A 21,106-nucleotide genomic window follows, 5' to 3' on the forward strand; every position below is an offset into this window, starting at 1 on the left:
GAACAAAATGGCGATCCGATTCCACGTCCCCGTGGCAACCACGTCTACGCCGGTCTGCTTCGTTATGGACAGCAACGCCGTGGAAGAAGAGATCACTGGAGAGCTCATCAACAGAGGCGACGTGAGTCTCCTGTAGATAAAATAAACTCTTAATCATTGGATTCTTATTAACTTTTGTTAAGACTTGTTTAGTTTTTAGCAGATATATTCTTTATATACATTCCACACAAATCAAACTATGAAATTTTATTGAAATGGAGGAAACGTTAATTAAAACTATAACTTGAGCAAAGATATAGGTCATTCTGATTAATATTAAACTGGTCTGATGCATATGTGTCGAAATTCTTAAATTACATTTAATATAGTCTAAAACATTTGTTACTATTTGTTGCGTAATGCCCATGTATGATGAATATTCACTCTTGTCCAGATTATAACTTATCAAGATACATATGTAGCTCAGATATCAGTTGTAAATTTCAGGCTGGAGAAATTGAGACTGGGGAGGCCTTGACCCGCTTTGTTGAGGTGGCTGATAAACTGACCATTCACTCCTCCCTATCTAGTAATGGCTGGTTTACCACTGCTTTCTGTACTAAAGCCATCAACAAGGGAAACGCTTACCTTATGAAAACCAGTGAGTATTAAAGAAATTATCTACATCTTTCTACTCTTTTTAAGAATTATTTTTAAAGATCACAAAACATTTAAAACTGCTATTTTTTTCTTTAGGTTCTGTGGCCCAAGTGACCCAGTCATACAAGGTCAGTGGACAAATTGACCCATCTCAGCCAGAGCTTAATGTGCCTTTCAACATCAATATCACTTCCGGAATCATATTCAACCCCTAAAAAGGAACATTTCAAAAGAATGATGTTAAGAATAAGTAATTATACAAATATTTCTTGACAAAGCTTGAAACCGGTGACAACATATTTTGGATTTCATATGTGGAAGTGTGTTGTTTGTTTGTTTGTTTGGTTTTTTTTCTATTTTTGTAATAAATGATTGAAAACATTATCTTTTTATCATTTTCTTCATGGTGTTTGACCCTTTTTCATAATTTCTGGGATATTGTGGAGAAAGCATCTCTCATTTGCATGGAAAAGTGTACAGGGAGATGATAAATGGTAAATACAAACCCAGGTTCTTCTTCCTTAGAACCCCTGTGGCAAAAAGACGACGCATCTGTTAGAGAAATCAATTAATCTTAAATACTTAGTACACTTAAGTTTCTACAAATCAATACCTCATGGAAAATTTTACAGCAGCGGAGATATATATGTAGTCTATCTAGAAACTTATGATGTAGTTTGAATTTTGTTCAAATCACGTTTTTTAATCATTAAGGTAAGGTCACAATAGAGTATGTAACGTTGCAATTAAAATGTGACGTTGTTGCATTGAGAATCCTCACTGAAATAGTGCAGCTTTTCGTGGAATTTGAATTCATAAAATTATTTCATAATTTCCAATTAAAATATAATTGATGTCTTGATTAATTTATCGGTCAATTAATTTTGAAATGAAATTCAATTTTACGAAAGCAAGACTCAAAATTGTTGCAACTCTCTACTTTTCCACTGTAAAATTGATAAAAATCAAAGTTTTAATATCATTTCAAAATGAACATATCCATGAGTATTTAATACAAATTTCAAAATATCAAATGGCAAAAAATCTGCTGTTTTATATTATTGTTGCCTCTTCCTTAAAATGAGTTCAGACAAATTGTCGAAACGTCAAAAACAGAAATTTAAAGTAAACACAATTTCATGTGTTAAAAAAAAAAAAAAAAAAAAAAAAAAAAAAAAAAAAAAAAGAATTTTTATAAAAATACTAACCCTAAACACTTCACAAAATATAGTTCAATAATCACTTACTATATACTTTTCTAGCACTTGACATTTGTTTTTCTAACAATTGTTCTCGTTATATAATTTTCTTTCTCAATTTTTAATGTCGTTTACCACTTAACTGTGCTTTCACAAAACAGCAATTCTGAAACGCCTATGTTTTCCAATTTTTTGTTCAGATTTTCCGGATAAACTGTTCCTTCTCAAATTGTCTTCGTCCGATACAGTGTCTGTCACTCAAAAGTCATGTTGTAAATTTTACCAAGTGGTAGCTTCAAAATTTACAACATGACACAAATACCGCATGTACAATTTTTAAACGTATAATTATATGACTTACTTATATATGACTTTTTTTTTATTCCTTTAACATATTTAGAGTTTATTCAGGATTTTTCCCGAGTATTAACATAAAATTGCAGTGTTATCTGCTCCGTGACGTTCAACGTCATTATTTTTGTCGCGTTAAATGAGGACTTCCTATCTTCTCAAAATGATTTCTTTTCAAAGAAGCAAAATATTAATCCATAGTTTGGAATATGAACAATGATGTAACTTCTTGAGTTAAAAGTCTAGGATGTTTTTCGTTTATGCTCCATTTTACTGAGAATATGACTATAAACATTATCATGTTCATTTATTGTGTTGTTTGTGAATTACTAAATTTTGACCTGCTCAGTGATCCAATTTTTGCAGTTTTTAATTCTGCATAGGTTTGAAAAAATTATAATTTGAAAAAAAAAGAATTTATTAAAAAAATATTTCTACCAAATTTAGATAGCATATAACATTAAAGAAAAAAGATATGACCGGGGTCCACGAATTCAACTTTCCGAACAACCTTAAATGTAATTCTATGCAGAAATCAGATTTTTTGCGAAACTGCTTTGGTATTCATAATACATTTGGCAAAACTGATGAAGTTGGAACACGGCGTTATAATCCTTTTCATTTTTCTGTTCTAGAATGTCTTATAAAAATCTGGGTTATACTGAGTGTGTAACTTCACGTTCCTGAATACAATTTGTTTTGTAAACAAGACATGTACCTACAATTAAACAATTTTTCTCAACCTACAGTCACGTAACCTTCCATAGATAGCTATATATGGTAGTATATAAAGTACTACTAGGTCGAGAAATTCATTCCACTATTCTGGTGCTGTTTTTGTCTGCCTAATTTTTGGCATGGTATCAGGAAGAAATTTTGGTTTCTTTCACATTTCCTGCATTAATTTTATCACAATCCCAGGCCCTGTTAAGAAACTTTGGTTCTTTTTTTTTTTTTTTTTTTTTTTTACTTCTTTTGCTATGTCATTGTGGATGTCCATAATATCTACATAAACTTAATTTAGCCTCTGTTGGTGACAAGTTAGATGCTCATTTGATATCAGAACGTTTTCATTTGCATATTTGTTCTATCTCACTTTTTAGGTAAATGCGTGCTATATATCCTGTATTTATGGTGGTTAATGCGCTTAGTATTGTGTTAAATACATTTGCCAATTAAAAGTGTACATTACTCTGTTATGTTCAAGGATGATGTGAGAGAGCAAGTGGAAAAAACCCACTGTATGTTGCTTTGAACACAACAAAATTGAATATAATAATATCTTTATATCTTTCATAGTGAAATAAAACCTTGGGAGTATGTGTTTAGTCATGGCCGTTTAATTACAGATTGCCTGGGGATTGTTTGGTCACCGTGAAAATCATATCTGTTTATTGTGCATGATTTTTATGTCACGGTCAAATGACAATGCAATCATTGCTCCAGGCATTGTCCACTTTTCCGTCTCAAAATTCTTTTGCTTCACAGGAACCTTTACAATTTCATGTCCTTTGAATGTAAGAGTAAGGAAACATTAAAAGAAATTTGTTACTGCACAGGAAAACGAATGCGTGAAATCTGGATGCGTTTTTTCTAAATGAGAAAAGAAGCATTGAAGAACGAGAGGTATGTATGTTCAAGACAGGTTATATTACACAGCATTTCAGTTGTCAGAAAAATTGTTCTTGTCTATGCCCTTTTTTCAAGGTTTGAAATTCCTATACGGTAAGGTGGGTTTCATACATAAAATCCTGTTTACTGAGATTCTATAGAATATATGTTACTGAAAATAATTATTTGTTATTTATGTTATTCATTATTTTAAGCTCTTTATTAATGTTCTTTTTCGATATTGTACGGTACACATCCTCTTAAACTTGTCACTTTTGTTCTATGCATTCTTCAAGGTATTCAATGTTTTGCATTTTTCCCATGGTTGTTAAATATAGTATAAACTACGTACGCACTAAGATAGACAACGCCCCCTCCTTTGTCACCTTTATTGTTCTCTCGACATAGTGTAATCGGTTTTACACAAGAGGATAATTTATTTTATAAGATACATAGATTTAATTGTGATTTGATTTGAAAAGGAAGAATTCAATAAAAAAAAACCTATTTACGTATTAGTTAAATTTCACTATATTTTTATTAAGATAGTGAGATTTTTCTTTCATTCTCATTACTGGATTTTGGTACTCTTTTAAATTTTTTCCCAATATTTTTTTTATTTGCTTTCAAATCGCATTCAAAAGAAAACATTAAATAAGATGTGTTTTTGTGAGTTTATATTATAATCTTGCGTTTCCCGTCAAGCAAAGCAGTGCTTGAGCACGAAAAGGACACAAGGTACAAATGTACCTAAATGTTTTAGGTACGAATGGGCTTGTTAATTTTCTCGAAATTAAGAAAAGGAAGATATTGACCTGGACAATGACATCAAAACTGTCTTACCCTATAAATTCTTATTGTTTAAGGAAATAAAGAAAAGATATAGACTATACACAAAATTCTTTGTACAAATTAACAAGGCAAAGACATTTAAAATGAACAAAAAATAAAGAAAAATGAAAAAGTCACGATTTTTAAAACTATATACGCATATATAGTTCCTTTGAAATGCAATTTGCTATAAGATTGCTTTGTTAGTGAATACGTTCAAATGTGAATCGAGTACATGTATACCTATATTTATCATGAGGAGTGTATAGTCAAAGGACTTGAATAGGAACAATATTTTTAAAATAAAAATCAGGACACACCAGTCCTTGAGGAAAATTAAAGTATTTAAAAAAATATAATTTAACAAACTCAGTGAGTGTTTTCAGGTCCACCTGAAGTAATGGCTAAAGTGAGCATTTCAGATCAAATAGTGTGTCTCTGAATCATTTTGTTGTTTGTAAACGCTGATGGATCATAGTATTACCATGATCATAACGAAGAATTAAAAATGAATAAATTTGAAAAAATTATAAAATTTTAGAAGGGGCATACTTTCTTTTTTCTAATTTTCCTTTAAAAATAATAACTTTTAAAACTTTAAGAACATATATGTTGGTTCAGAATGTTTTTGCAAAGTTTCTAATTTTGTTGTCGTTTTTGTTTTCGTTAATCATTTTAGTTTTTGTTCTGATAGTTGTTTGTTTAATTTGCTTATCTATTTTCGAGGTTTGCTGTTTTTATGGGAAAAACGCTCTCAAAATGATAAAAAAAGGATATGGAGTCATATATGTATAATTGATTTATATAAAGTTACCTTTTTATGGCTATTCTTCACAAAATCTAAATATACTATACATGTACATGAAGTAGATGAACTAAAAGTACATTAAAATTATAGAGTTCTTCCTGATTGGAGTTATTCTCTATATTTAATTTATCCAAGTGTTCATTGTGACACAGAGAAAATCGTGATAAATTCATATGTTGTCGACCTATGTATGATCCTGTTTATCATTCGAGGGTGTAAAAGATAAACGCAAGTGTTATGGAATTTTTTATCATTACCAGGATGGCAACTTCCTCGGTTGCATTAGAAAGATCATGATATCGCTACTGAAACAGTGCAAGAGCTCGTAACATTTTCCTTCGGTCCCTATATAAAGCTTATAGTATTGAGATTAATTAGTAAATTGAGGAAAAATGAGGTACGCGTTCACTTTCACTGTTTTACTCCTTTTTGTGGGGTTTGCGGAGATCCTTGGTCGCCCAGGCCGGGGACGAGGAAGACGCCCTGGGGGTAGGGGACGCGGTCGTCCCGGGGGTGACAGTAATGAAGACAGCAATGAAAGTCGTCCCTCCACCAGAAACAGAAACGTGAGTTAACATTGTTTGGACAAAGAAATCCTAAATAGAATTACAATAAGTTCTCTTCTCAACATAATTAATTAATATGTGGAGTCCTTCATATACTCTTTTATCGAGAAAAAACACGTTTATTTTAAATTTAAATAAATTTAAAGGATACTTTCAGACGTAAGCTTTTCTGCAATTTCTCTACTTCTATTGTAAGTATTTTATGATTATAAAATATTCTAAAAGGTAATAAAAATGTGAAGTAATATAAACGATAATATATAACTCTTAAAAATTAAAATCCTGACAGGTCCAAAAGTATTCCTGGATGACTGATCTGGATGAACAAAACACCAATGTCGCGGTTGATGTAGAGGAATTTGCCCGTGTGCATTTGAACAAACAGTTGGCCGTACTGGTATCTAGAGACAGACAACTGAGCGATGCCGACTTTGACAAACACCGCACAATGTTTGATTTTGCAACAGTATGTATTTGTATATTTGTTTCTTTAGCAATTGTGTTTTTTAGAAACTACACAGAAAAATATATTCAAAAAACTATCAAATCTAGTCGAGGAGCATCATCTTTAAGTTTAGCTTTCATTTCTAGATAAAACACTCCTCTGACAACATTGCTCTTTTTTGCCAATAATACAAAACAGTTTTGGTTTCAAACAGTGTCATTTATTAGAACATTTCAAAGTAACAGTTTCTGATCCCGTCCGTGTCTAGATCTCCTCTTTTGAATTAATTTTCCACCAATGATACAGTGTATCTTCAGTTTTGTCATCTTTGATCTCCAAGGGAAAATTAGGAATCCGTTTTAAGTTCCGAGTTCCCCCTGCCAGTCCGATCTTACCTGGTGAATCAGCAGACGATCCAGCCGACGCTGATGACAAAGGTGTAGAGGATATGTTGGAGGATGGTGATTTTGCCGATAAGGACTATCCTGCAGGATTTTTCGGTGGTCGTTTCAACCGGTTATTCCGATCCCGACCTGTTGATGTCTGCTTTATAGGAGACAGTTTGGTTAACATGACGCAAGCCATGGAGGAGTTTGACAGAAGGCAACAGGTATCTCGTTAATCATTCAAAAAGGAAACTAAAAGTTATAATAAATGATAATAAAGAATAGAATCGATAGGTCCTCTATTTTTTTTGAAAAAATGCCATACTTGGATCTGTTTAGCACCAACATAATATAGTTCTCAATACGCAATTCTAAGATGACACGTCAATTTCTTACTTTGTGAAATCTTTGAAAGTCTACAAGGTGATTCTGCTTGTCCAAAATATTATGCATAGTTTCATCATCATTTAATTAGAAATGTTTTAAAAAATTCTTTATTCTATACAGATGGTTGAAATAGAAACTAGCGCAAGAGCAGCTTACAGTGTAGCAGCCGCTAACAAATTGAGCTCTGACCAACTGAATGCTATCAGTCCAGCCATCGCAAAATTCTGCTGTAGGGCTGCAAAGCTGGACAACGTATTCCAACTGACCGCCACAGGAATTGTGGGACCTTCCACATCCACCGTCCCCTCCCCGGCTTCTTCAACTTCCACCACCACCACCACCACCACCACTACCACCCAACCTACCACCACTACCACCCAACCTACAACTACTGGTGGTGGCATTCTTCCCAACAGACCATTCCATCCAGGTAAATAATGTTGTCAATTTTATGGTATGCATACTTTGAATTGTCAATTTTCACCGGTATGAAAATTTCACATAATCATTTTTAATGACGAGATTGAGAAAAATATTCTTGAAACTGAAATAAAATTTCATGTGATTTTAAGTACTTGTCATCTTTAAAAAATGTTTATGAGTGAAGAAATTACCCCCTTAATTTTTTTTTTTAACAAGATTTATTTTTCCCCCCACTTTAGGGCTTATTGAAGTGAACCCTCCCGACTCCTTCCTTGCTTCTGGGTTCATGAATCTAGCCAACCCATCCTCGTCCATGCCCTTCCAGATCTCTTTGGCTTCTGACGTTCAACTGAACATGAGGGGAGGGCGAAAAGGTTGATTGATACTTAACAAAGAGACTCAGGACTTCTATAGTATCAGTGATGCAGGACTTCTATAGTATCAGTGATGCAGGACTTCTATAATATCAGTGTTGCAGGACTTCTATAGTATCAGTGTTGCAGGACCTCTGTAGTATCAATAACTCCTTTCATTCGCTAACAATAGATGAAGGAGCCTCATCTGAGTTGACAGTAAATGTATGAATGTAAATTTTAAGAAAAAATTGAGAGAGAGGTTTAAAGCAATAAAAATAGGTTTGAATGGTAAAGTTTTGTTTCGTTTTTTAAGTTTTCAGAAAAAAGTAGTGTTTCTATAAATTTTGTGCCAAAAATTGCCAATTGATTGCCCATTGCAAGACATAATTTCCTAGAATGTATAGAGTGCCTTCTTTGGTTTGAAAACTGATATAAGAACGTGCACGTGTATATGCATGTACATTCACTACTTTCTAAAACTACTACAAGGTACTATTTGGATTAGTATAGTCACTACAAACTATACTGAAATGTTTCAAAATGCATCTTAATATATAGAACGTGTTTTAAATCAAAATAAACTTGTTCACTAAGATTATATAGAATATCCGTTACTGAAAAAAAGTATTTGTTATCTATGGTTTTCATTAATTTATGCTATTTATTAATGTTCCTTTTCAATATTGTACGGTATACATCCTTTTAAGCTTGTCAAATTTGTTTATTGCTTTCTTCAAAGCATTCAATGCTTTGAATTATTCCCATGGTTGTTAACTATAGTATAAACTACTTACGCAATAATGTAGACAACGCCCCCTCTTCTATCGCCTTTGTTGTTTTCTAACACAGTGTAATCAGTTTAACACAATAGGATAATTTATTTTATAAATTACATAGATTTAATTGTGATTGATCTGGATAGGAAGAATTCAGTAAAAAAACCATTTATTGGGTTAACTTCACAAAATTATTAAGATGGTGAGAATTTTGTTCTCATTACTGGATTTTAGTACCCTTTTAAATTTATATACAATTGATTTTTATACATTACCTTTTATGGCTATTTTTCACAAAATCTAATTATACTAGATGTTAGTAGGTGAAAATAAAAGTACATTTAGATTATAGAGTTCTTCCTGATTGAAGTTATTCTCTATATCTAATTAATCCACGTGTTCATTGTGACACAGAGAAAATGGAAAATATATCTAATCGTGATCAAGTCGAATCTTGTCGACCTATATAGGATCCTGTTTATCCTTCGAGGATGTAAATGATAAACGCATGCATTACGGAATTTTTACTCATTACCAGGATGGCAACATCCTTTGTTGCATTACAAAGATCATGAAATCACTACTGAAATAAAGCAAGAGCTTGTGACATTTTCCTTCGGACAGTATATAAAGCTAATAGTTTTGAAGTTGATTAGTAAATTGAAGAAAAATGAGGTACGCGTTCACTTTCACTGTTTTACTCCTTTCTGTGGGGTTTGCGGAGATCCATGGGCGCCCGGGCCAGGGACGAGGAAGGCGGCCCGGGGGTAGGGGACGCGGTCGTCCCGGGGGTGACAGTAATGAAGACAGTAATGAAAGTGCAGATCGTCCCTCCACCAGAAATGTGAGTTAACATTGATTAGATATACGTATATAAACCCTGAAAAAGATTCGCAATAAATTATCATCGCGTGCATTTTCTTTGTCAAAGAAAGAATCAAACATTGTAGTTTTAATGAAAAGATATTTTTACTGTCTAAACTTATATGTGGGGTTCTTCATTCGCTCTTTCACCGAGAAAACAAACGTCGATTTTAAATTAAAAAACCCATTTATGATAAAACTGAGGAAAGAAGACTTTCAGATTTAAGCTTTACTAATTTCTCGATCACTTCTGTTGTAATTGTTTAAAACTAAGAGATAATATATGTGTAGCACTATAGATGATAATTTAAGAACTCTGAAAAAAATCCTGACAGGTCCAAAAATATTCCTGGATGACTGATCTGGATGAACAAAACACCAATGTCGCGGTGGATGTAGAGGAATTTGCACGTGTACATATGAACAAACAGATGGCCATACTGGTATCTCGAGACAGACAACTGAGCGATGCCGACTTTGACAATCACCTCACAATGTTTGATTTTGCAAAGGTACGTATTTGTTTATTCGTTTTTTAACAATAAGATGTACACAGAAAAAATATACAAAAAATATCAAATCAAGTCGAGGATATTTAAGTATTGAATACATATTTGTAGATGTCGTCGAATGATCGACGACATCCAAAAATATGAAATCATTGCTTACATGTATATTTACATTTTCTATTTTCCTTCTTCATAATTGCTTATTTCGTTAATTATAAATGTGAATTTAGCGCCCTTTTATAATACCGCCGTAACTAATCGACGTAGAGACGTTTGTGACGTTAAATGACGTTGCAAAGTTAAATAAAGCAAACATTGCGAGGAAAAAAGTGACAAAATAAATTTTAACGCACTTATTTTACGTTAATTTAACAGGATTATAGTTTTTAATCAAATTGAGTCAAAACATTGTACATTTTGGTGTTCCTAGATTATAGAAAATACATATACATGTAGTTCCTACTGTGTATTCTACCACGCGGTGACAAAGTTTTGCGTGTGTTATAGAAATTTATAATGGGTTTCATACAGAAAATTACACTGGATGTAAATATTTAGTTTCCTCCTCTTTTTTTTTAGGGAAAATGTGGAATCCGTTTTAAGTTCCGAGTTCCCCCTGCCAGACCGATCTTACCAGGTGAATCAGCAGACGATCCAGCCGACGCCGATGACGAAGGTGTAGATGATATGTTGGAGTATGGTGATTTTACCGATAACGATTCCCCTGCAGGATTTTTCGGTGGCTCCGACCGAATATTCCGAGCCCGACCTGTTGAAGTCTGCTTTATAGGAGATAGTTTGGTTAACATGACGCAAGCTATGGATGAGTTTGACAGAAGGGAGCAGGTATATACTCAGTACTTGTATTTGGAAATATTTTCCTTTTAATCATTCAAAAAGGGAAAAAAAAGGTTTTAAAAAATGATCATAAAACTGGAATTCATAAGTTCTCTATCAGTTTTATTCCTTAAAAAGAACCACGGCACTACTTAAGTAGGTAAAACTTTTTTTTTTGAAATATTACCATCCTTGAATCTGTTTTGCACCAAAGTAGTATAGTTTTAAATACACAATTCTATGTTGGCATATCAATATATATATTTCTTACTTCGTAAAAATCTTTGAAAGTCAACAATTAGGCGCTTGTCCAAAATATTTTTATGCATAGTATCATCATCAGTTTTATTAGAAAGGTTTAAAAAAAATTCTTTATAACATACAGATGGTTGAAATAGAGACTAGTGCAAGAGCAGCTTACAGTGTAGCAGCCGCTAACAAATTGACCTCTGACCAACTTGAGGCTATCAGTCCAGCCATCGCAAAATTCTGCAGCAGGGCTGCAAGGCTGGACAATGTATTCCAACTGACCGCCACAGGTATCGTGGGACCTCCCACATCCACCGTCCCCTCCCCGGCTTCTTCCACCATCGCCACCACCACCACCACCACCCAACCTACAACTACTGGCGGTGGAATTCTCCCCAACAGACCATTCCATCCAGGTATATAATGTTATCATTTTTTTTCGGTATGCATACTTTGAATGACCAATTTTTACCGACATGAAAATTTTACATACTCAGAAAAACGAATAAGTTGACAGAAAAGATTTCTTGAAACTGAAATAAAATTTCATGCGATTTGCTTAAAATAACTTGTCATCTTCGAAATATAATTATAAGTGAAGAAATTTTCTCCTTGAAATTTTGTTAACAAGATTTATTCTTTTCCCCCCACTTTAGGGCTTATTGAAGTAATCCCTCCCGACTCTTTCCTTGCCTCTGGGTTCATGAATCTCGCCAACCCATCCTCGTCCATGCCCTTCCAGATCTCTATGGCTTCTGACGTAAAACTGAACATGCGGGGAGGGCGAAAAGGTTAAGAGTGATGCTTAACAAAGTGACGCAGGACTTCTAATATCAGTTATCAGTGACACAGGACCTCTATAATATCAGTGACGCAGGACCTCGATCTATAGTATCAGTGACACAGGACTTCTATATAGTATCAGTGACGCAGGGCTTCTATAGTATCAGTATCTCCTTACATTCGCTAACAATATATGGTGGAGTCTCTTCTGAGTTGACAATAAATGTATGAATGTAAATTTTAAGAGAGTTTTGAAAGTGTGCTTTTAAGAAATAAAAATAGGTTTGAATGGTAAATTCTTTTTTGTTTTTTAAGTTTTCAGAAAAAAAGTAGCGTGGAATTCAATTAAATTTCTAGTAATTTTATGCCAAAATTTGCAAATTGATTGCCCATTGCAAGACATAATTTCCTAGAAAGTATAGAGTGCCTTCTTTGGTTTGAAAACTATCATAAGAATGTGCATGTGTTTATTCATGAACATTCACTTCTTTCCTACTACAAGATACTATTTGGATTAATATAGTCACTACAAATTATAATGAAATGTTTCAAAATACATCTTAATAGAATGTATTTTAAATGAAAATAAACATCTGGTATTTCTTCTTGTTCAACTTCAACTTGATTGATTTGTTTTTCCCAAGATCTACATCTTATTTGTAATTTAATCTCCCAAAGGTAGGGTTAGACCTTATCTTCAAAGAATCATCTCAAGAATAGCAATTTTGAGATTTGCAAACAGCCTAAGGTTACGTAGAATAACATTTGTTAATACTGCAACCAGGGTTGGGTAGTGTCATAATGGCGGATCAAAGTTTTTATATATATATATATATATATATATATATATATATATATATATATATATATATATATATATATATATATATATATATATATATATATCCAAAAATGAAAAGAAATAGCACAGTGTCCGGTAATTACGTTTTACTAACATTGTTACCTTGTCATTTTTTTTCTAATATATATATATATATATATATATATATATATATATATATATATATATATATATAGAGAGAGAGAGAGAGAGAGAGAGAGAGAGAGAGAGAGAGAGAGAGAGAGAGAGAATCTTTAAAAAATATTCAAGAACAGCAAAATCATGATTATCATATTTTAAGAACCTTCTCTACACTGCACACTAGAGTTCTGATTCTAAGGTATGTTTCTGCAATTAGAGTGATCTACCCTTAGATCTAAATTCTAAAACTTTCAAATGTACAATATATTACTCAATTTGTAATTAATTCAAGCATTCTTTTCATTTTAAAAGGCCAAGATAAATTAACTGAACGTGTTATTTACATGTATTTTTTCTGTTGAAGTAATTAATAGTGATTTCTATTTACTGATACTGTGTTGTCTTCGAACATTTTTCCCGGGAGTAAACCCCACGCACCATACATTGAAAATTAAATGAATAAACTCAATATTAACTCCTTTAAATAAAATATTTTCTCAATGTCCAAAAAAAGTTTGCACTTGTGTAGAGAGGGTCCTTAAAGAAGCCTTCCCAAGTAGTGTAGATTAAACGTATAAAAAATTCAATATAAACTGTCATTAAGATGACCGAAGTTCATCTCTTGACTATACAGAACAAATGGCACGTTCGTTTTTAGGTCATCTGAGCTTACTCAGGTGACCTTTTGCTATATGTTTTCGTACGTCGTCTGTCGTGGGTTAACATTTAAACATTTTCAGTTTCTTCTCTGAAACCACTAAACCAATTTCAACAAATTTTGGCATATAGCATCTATGTATGAAGTGGAGTAAAAATTGTGAAATCATGGCCCCTGCTTCCCCTCCTGGGGCCTGCGGGGATGGGCAAATACCACTAAAGTTAATTAAATCTTGAAAAATCTTCTTTACTCTTGGGCAACCAAGCAGCCAAACTGTTAGCATGATTGTAATCAGCATTGAGCTCTCATACAAATATGTGAAATTCAGGGTCCCTGGGTCAAATGTTCTGGTGTTAGGGCGGGGCTCTATTGATTACTGTATACAGGGAAATTTTCGCTCCCGTTTTATTTTCGCCTCTTTCGCCCTTTCCTTCATAGGGCGAATTTACAACGGGGCGAATTCAAATTACACCTCATAATTTCTTTATCAGAACTATGACTGGGCGAATTTAAAACGGGGCAAAATTGTTCACAGGTTCAAAAGGGCGAAAATAACACGGGGCGAATATAACCCTGTATACAGTATATATTGAAAATGCATTAATTCTTTGAAAATCTTCTCCTCTACTCCTTGGTATTAAGCTAACGAACCTTGTACATAGTTATGGTGCGGAAGATTGCTTCTTCCAATCTTGTGAATTTCATGGCCCCTGGGTCAGGGGTTCTGGTGTTAGGGAGGGGCTCCATTGCTTATAGAATGAATATGCATTAATTCTTTGAAAATCTTTTCTTATGCTCCTAGGTATTAAACCAATGAACTATTAACATAGGTATGATAAAGAAAGGTGTCTCTTCCAATATTGTGAATTTCATGGCCCCTGGGTCTGGCGATCTGGTGTTAAGGTGGGCTCTAATGATTACTCGTATGTAGTGAAAATGCATTAATTCTTTGAAAATCTCCTTTGTTACTGTGTATTATGTTGATGATTTAAGTACAGTTATGATGAGGAAGCTTATACATAAGGTCCTTTTTCCAGAATTGCGAATGTCAAGGTCCTTAAATTAGGCAGGGGTGCCTGGGCTCTGATTATATACTGAACTGAATTAATGCTTTGAAATCTGCATTTGTTCATATTAATCAAACAATTATGATAAGCAAGGGTGCATTTTGCAAAATTGTGAAATGTGTGACCCCATTGTCAGGGGTTCCTGCGGGATACTTCTGATTATATTGTTGAAATGCATATTTCTTTGTTCCTCTGCTCTGTCTCTGGGTATTAAGTAATCAAAGTAAGCATGTCACGTGTATAGTTATAATGAGCACTGGTGCCACTTTCAAAAATTGTGAATTTCATAGCCTCTGATTTAAAACAAGAACCAAATTCATTTGTTGGAAAGTTGTTGTAGGTCCGTATGCCTCTAGTTTTTACAAACCAACACAAAATAGGTAACTTTACAACCTTTTGTAAAAAATACCGGGTACAAAATATTTTTTTGCTTAAGATATCCAAGTTTAAAATACCAACCTCTGTCTTTCTTTTACATAAATCAACATCAATTCACCAAGAGTTTGATAGTTTCAAAAGGACAAAGATGATGGTGTATTTTAATTAAGTTATAACGTATTATAGTATTGTCACATTCTTTTTTAATCTAAAAATAAAATCTCAGGTTTGATATGATGTATTTCAGACATAATTGAAAAAAATACAGGTGTGAGTGAAAATTAGAAATAAAATTTATAAAGTGTATTTCACTCATAAAAAATCCGAAAGACGAATTTAATTTTGTCAAATACATTCTCAGTGTATGTGCAAGAACTGTGAAGTTTTTAGTAACAAGAACCTTGAGTTTCTGAATGGAAATATGTACCTATTGTATAGCTAGTCTCCAAACAATCTAATACATCAGATTCTGGCACATACGTTTCAGATTGAAATATTTTCCTACAAAAAGACGTCAAAGGTAATTCAACAAATAAACTTAACTATCAACGTGATGATTCAACTTTTCTGTTGTCAACTTCCCTTATTTATATAGAAATATACCTGCATATGAAGTCTTCAGAATGATCAGATGCAATAGCATGCTTTACCTTTGAAATAGTTATAAAACGAGGCAAGTCATTGACTATCAAGTTGAGGAAACAAGAATATCAACTCTCTCCTTTAAAGTAAACATTCAGCAAGTTCTATTTTCGATACATTGACCTTGTCAGCAAATACAAGTCGAATGCTACTGTCGTTTTTCATACTAATTGTTAGATCAGTATTTACACACTGAATTGCCTATGGATTCTCTCCTCAGCCAGATCATGACAAGGAGCACAAGGTGGGCGTGACCGGTCGACAGGGGAAGCCTAGGCTACTTCTCCGAGGTACCTAATCCTACCTCTGACTTTTAAGAGGTCTACGTTTGCTCTGCTCCCAATATGTATTGTTTCAATGGTTTTGTTTTAAACTTAATTATTCGATATCTTCAGATTTCATTTTGCAAGGTGAAAGAGAGATGAATTGTATAAAGAGTCCAATTGATTGGTTAAAAAATATCTAAACAGCAGACCCAGAAATGATAAATACAGTGTTTCCCTTTATCTGAAAGAGGTTGTTTTACAAACAGGAATTTCACTACTAGTATTTGATGTTTCCAAAGTCAATTTTGGACTACATGTATTGAATACTTTTAATAAATATTTAATAAAAACTTAAGCTTGGAACTCCCCCTTCTTCCAATGATTTTTGCAGAAGTATAATGTATTTAAAATATTGTTATTGTTTTCTTTTACAGTATACACAAGATGCAGTCGCTGCTTCTATGCCTCAACCTTCTGATTGTTGTGGTTATTGGTTACCCGAATGGGGCCCCTCCTAACGTCTGTGACACTATGGTCCCTGGGCATAGCGGTGCCGTACAAACAGGGGCGTCTTCTTATACAATGACCATGAATAGTACAATTTACACGGCTGGTGACGTCATAGAAGGTTTATTTTCAATTTTTCGTATTCTTCGATTTTTTTAAACTTCGTTTTTTACTTTCTTTTGAGTTTAAAAAAACTTTCAGCATTAATATTTCCGTTTCAAAGCGATATAAATATTCAACTTTCTATAATTGGTAGGCTATAAATACACATGTATGGAAAATTGCAGTTGTACTAAGTTTTTTATTTTATTTTTATATTTTTAAAACAGTTACTGTGACGGGTGGGACTTTCAGGGGAATATTTATCCAGGCACGTTCTGCAAACTGTTCGACAGTCTCTCTGCCAGCTTTTTCGCTGATGACCAACGAAGGAAACCTTAAAACACTCACCTGTAATAATGTACAAAATGTAAGCTTTACAATAGAAACCTTAGGTTTCACCTGTAATAATGTACATAATGTAAGCTTTACAACAGAAACCTTAAACACTCACCTGTAATAATGTACAGAATGTAAGCTTTACAATAGAAACCTTAAACACACATCTGTAATAATGTACAGAATGTAAGTTTTACAACAGAAATCTTAGACCTTTAGAAAATGTTAAGTTTTACAATAGAAACCCTAGATTGTCAAAAAATTGTATGCTTTACAATAGAATCCTTAGACCTTTAGAAAATGTAAGCTTTACAATAGAAACCTTAGACTCACAGAAAATTTACTTTTACAATAGAAACCTTAAGACTCTTAGAAAATGAAAGATTTATAACAAAATCTTTACAATCTCATTCTTAATACTAGTTACATGTATGTGACAAATATAAGCTCTATAAAAATCATAAGAAGTTTTAACTTTAGGAAAATTTATCAAAAGTCGCACACATGTAAATAAATGGCATATGTTAGCTTATCAAGCAAAATTAATGTGATACGTACACAACCATATTAACAAAGCGTTCCCTACAATCTTGCCTGTAATACTGTGATAAACATAACCTTTACAAAGCATTGCCTTATAAGCTTGCCTGGAATCAATTGACAAACATATAAAATTTACAGTGAATTTTAGAATCTTAGCTTCATATCAAAGTGGAAAATATGACGATATTCTCTGTAAATTCTAAAAAAAAAAATCATTTGAAGTGTACCAGATGCAATTTTTTTGAATGTGCGGTGTTCCTTTCTCAACAGCTAGAGAAACCAGTGTCGTCATAAAGTTAAGTGAACAATTTTGAAGGCCTATTATGTTGATTACCATATTATGCATATTATTTAAAATCTCGGAAGAGTTCATTTTTAAAATACAAGGCACTGGTCATTTTATTTTAGAATTTTAGAATTACAATACAATATATATATAGGATATCTTTGTGGATATGTTTGCATGATCGCGCTTTTCTATGATTACAACCACAAATTAGTCCGAATTTGCTGAACAGAATGACAAATCTGATGTTATTCATGGTTATGTTATTGTGTCGGGATATGACAGGGACAATTATAGTAGGTACGTCTCGAATCAATTTCTTTTTTAAGTAGGTATATTTTCCTGTGTTTAAGCTAAAGGCGTTAGTCAGATGCACTTTTCATATACTGGGGATCTCACTTTTCGTCATTTTACAAACTTCACTTACATCTCACGTTTTCCTAATACACTGGTCCATAAGTCGGTTGGTGGAGTTAAATTTTAATTAATTCCAACATAAATTTAACAAAAATACATATAACTTGTAGGAAATTACATACATGTGCGATACATTCATCACAGGTTAAAGATTATGAACAACTCTCTTCTAATTACCTCTAAGGTGTACTAGTATTTAGGATTGAGGGACAATTTGATTGTGAGCTCAAAAATGATTTTGTTCTCGTTTAAAATAATTCTCTTACATGTTATCTTAATTTTAGAGTGCTGTTACACATACAACTAAAAGTGACAAAACCCAGGCCAAGTTTTACTGGAAACCTGCCGCTAATACTGGTCACATTTACTTCCGGTAAGTTTTTGTCTTTTCATCATGATTTATTTTACTGGTTGATTGATTTTTTTCTTTGGTTTTGTTTTGATTTGTTTTTTGTATGTATATGTGTGTGTGTGTGTGTGTTTGTGTCTTTTGTTTTTGCATGGACGATGGCATCTTATTTATAACTTCTGCTTTATATTTTCTGTTTCAGTGCCACGGTCGTACAAGTTTACAGTACCTATTGGGTTGGTATTCAGTCCCCTGTACTACGTGACAGTAACTCAAGTGATCCCGTCCCTAGTTCAATCTGTCAACCCGGCGGAAGTGAGTAACCAGGCATTTTATTTTTAAAAATTAATCATTTCAGATTAGGTTTAATAAGAATAATAAATTTCATAATATACTTTAATCTGAAAGAATTTCCAATACATGTCTTCTTTTTGATATTTAAGTTATTGGAACCATTCTTTTAAATAAAACTCTGCTAAACCAATTAACTGAACTGGAATAAATTATCCGTGTTTGACTGGATTCAAAATATTTAATCCATCTTGATTGCTGAAAAACATTACTTGGCTTCTGACTTCTCGAAGATCCAAAAAGTATGGTCCTTGTACGATTTTTTAATGACATTAAAATCAGAGAGAACTTAGGAATTTTACAGGGAATTCATCAGTGAGCTTTCTCTGAATGTCCTCAAATAGTCATTAGATTTTTAAAAGAAATTCAAATCCTGTTTTGAATTTCATGTATTTCTGCAAACGATTTTATTTTCAAAGATTTTTCTACAATCCTTCCATTTTAACTGAACAAACTGAATGTGAAAAAACTTATCAAACCTTATCAACATTATATTTTCACTCACACGTTCAGGTTTTGTCCAGAAAATTTTAACTTTTCTTTATATTTTGCGCAGATACAACTGTACAAACACCTGGAGGGAATAACAGCAATGGAGGGGCGGATCTTAAGCCTACCTTGTCTTTTTTATCAATCGTGTTGATGGCATTTTTACTAACAACGTAACCCTAATTCTTCCTGTTCCAACCATTCAGTCGTAAATAAATCTGGATGCTCGCAATGTTGCAAAAAAATATAGCTGCATTTTTTTTTTATATACACATTTTATTCAACAATGGTGTGATCTATGTCAAATTGAAAATAAATAATAAATTACATGTCTTTGTTCGTTTTTTCCCCAGGTTATGTAGCTATATCACAACAAGCCATTCATCTAAAAAATGAGGTAAAATTATCTTCTTCTATAGTTTAATTATCAAAATATCATTAACTTCAGGAGTATATACAACAACAAATTCGAGAAGTGGTATAAATCAGTTGTTGATGCTTAAAAATTCCAAGGAACTTTTTAAAATATTTGTATTCACAAAAGTTTATCAACTCCATAGCATCAAAACGTACAAGTTTTCAACGATTTGTACAACCATTCCCCATTATTAATTAAGTGGAGACTTTTTAACAGAACTAACAGCTGCTTTTCAATAAAATGGAATTCGTTAATTTACATACCTTGTCATTATAGTCATTTGCAAAATTTTAATTAAATGCATTCTGATTTTATATATAGGAACTTTGAAAATGAAAAAAACTAAAATGATGATTCAGTTTCTGATTGACAATATCTATGTGGTATTTAGATACCAGGTCAAGGAAAATATGTCGGAATTCCTTTGGGTACCAATTGCGCCTTGTTATTAGCGGACCTATTTTTGTATTCCTATGAATCTTTAAATCGATGAGATCAATGTTTTTAAAATTTGTTCGTCTTTTACTAATTTACTCTCTATTGCTTCAATTCTAAAGTAAACAAAATTATTACAAGTGTGATTGATATTTCCTTTCCCTAATTTATTTTCCAATTGGTGTTTGGTTGTTTAAATAGTGCTTTATAAAATTTTATTGAATAACTTGAAACAGACTGATCACGTTAGTCTAGTGGTAGGGAGTTCGGTTCATGATTGGGAGGTCAGTGTGCGATTCTCGTTCGTCCCGCCGCAAAATAAACATACAAACAAACGTAAGTATGTATAATGACCCTTCCATCACCAAGCGATGAGCATCAGAAGTGAAATTCACAGACCTTTTAGTTGACACCCCTTCAACTGAGGTCCCCTGATTCTGCATTGGCATGATTGAAAAAGATCTTTTAATGCCCAATGACTAAAATTTGAAACCCTTTCTAGGTATATGATAAAATCTCTCTATCAGAAAATGACTCGAATGGGATGTAAACAACGCACATATGTAGTAGGAACAGCATCCCCACACCCCTAAAGCTTCAACTCACATTAAAGTCCTGTTTGATATTGACAAACCTTTGAAAACAACAAAGTAATTTAAAATGGGATCATCGTCAACTATCTTTCAAAAATGCTTTATATATTTTTTCACATTTATACCGGGATGTCTGATGGATTTAAAAATTATATAACACGTTAGAACTCTTGTCAGTCACGGAAGACAGTACATGATTATACAGTACATCTACACCAAAAGAAGCTTAGGAAATACTTACTTTACCTATCCACTTAAACGACAGTA

The 21,106-nt window shown here is 32.9% G+C and overlaps 4 protein-coding genes across 6 annotated transcripts in view; all 4 read left to right on the forward strand.

The window, feature by feature from the left end:
• On the forward strand, window positions 1-958 carry LOC134228888 (uncharacterized). The gene is made up of 3 exons (XM_062710582.1): window positions 1-121; window positions 487-640; window positions 736-958. The coding sequence occupies exons 1-3, from the start codon at window positions 8-10 to the stop codon at window positions 852-854; spliced, it is 387 nt and encodes a 128-aa protein (XP_062566566.1). The 5' UTR covers window positions 1-7; the 3' UTR covers window positions 855-958.
• A 2,530-nt stretch (window positions 959-3,488) lies between these two features.
• Window positions 3,489-19,685, forward strand: LOC134228896 (ferric-chelate reductase 1-like). The gene is made up of 6 exons (XM_062710593.1): window positions 3,489-3,815; window positions 16,448-16,641; window positions 16,850-16,989; window positions 18,489-18,577; window positions 18,756-18,868; window positions 19,461-19,685. Exons 1-6 carry the CDS (start codon window positions 3,787-3,789, stop codon window positions 19,568-19,570), a joined length of 675 nt encoding a protein of 224 aa, XP_062566577.1. The 5' UTR covers window positions 3,489-3,786; the 3' UTR covers window positions 19,571-19,685.
• LOC134228893 (uncharacterized) lies at window positions 5,507-12,247 on the forward strand. Of its 3 annotated transcripts, none has more exons than XM_062710589.1 (5): window positions 5,507-6,005; window positions 6,295-6,471; window positions 6,791-7,060; window positions 7,344-7,653; window positions 7,886-8,087. In XM_062710589.1, the coding sequence occupies exons 1-5, from the start codon at window positions 5,832-5,834 to the stop codon at window positions 8,023-8,025; spliced, it is 1,071 nt and encodes a 356-aa protein (XP_062566573.1). In that variant the 5' UTR covers window positions 5,507-5,831; the 3' UTR covers window positions 8,026-8,087. The 3 variants fall into 3 exon arrangements, with proteins under 3 accessions (XP_062566573.1, XP_062566575.1, XP_062566574.1); XM_062710591.1 differs by lacking the exons at window positions 6,295-6,471; window positions 6,791-7,060; window positions 7,344-7,653; window positions 7,886-8,087 and adding exons at window positions 9,978-10,154; window positions 10,731-10,997; window positions 11,374-11,653; window positions 11,894-12,247 and having other exon boundaries at window positions 5,514-6,005; XM_062710590.1 differs by lacking the exons at window positions 5,507-6,005; window positions 6,295-6,471; window positions 6,791-7,060; window positions 7,344-7,653; window positions 7,886-8,087 and adding exons at window positions 9,187-9,622; window positions 9,978-10,154; window positions 10,731-10,997; window positions 11,374-11,653; window positions 11,894-12,247.
• A 1,342-nt stretch (window positions 19,686-21,027) lies between the features above and the next one.
• Window positions 21,028-21,106, forward strand: part of LOC134228894 (putative defense protein 3) — an 11,052-nt gene continuing 10,973 nt past the window's right edge. Inside the window, exon 1 of the mRNA XM_062710592.1 lies at window positions 21,028-21,106. This exon is cut by the window's right edge and continues 68 nt beyond it. The gene's annotated coding sequence lies outside the window, so the exon portion shown is untranslated.

Source organism: Saccostrea cucullata, unplaced genomic scaffold, assembly GCF_032062105.1.
Source record: "Saccostrea cucullata isolate Sc308-1 unplaced genomic scaffold, CSIRO_AGI_Scuc_v1 ctg507, whole genome shotgun sequence".
Lineage (NCBI taxonomy): Eukaryota > Metazoa > Mollusca > Bivalvia > Ostreida > Ostreidae > Saccostrea > Saccostrea cuccullata.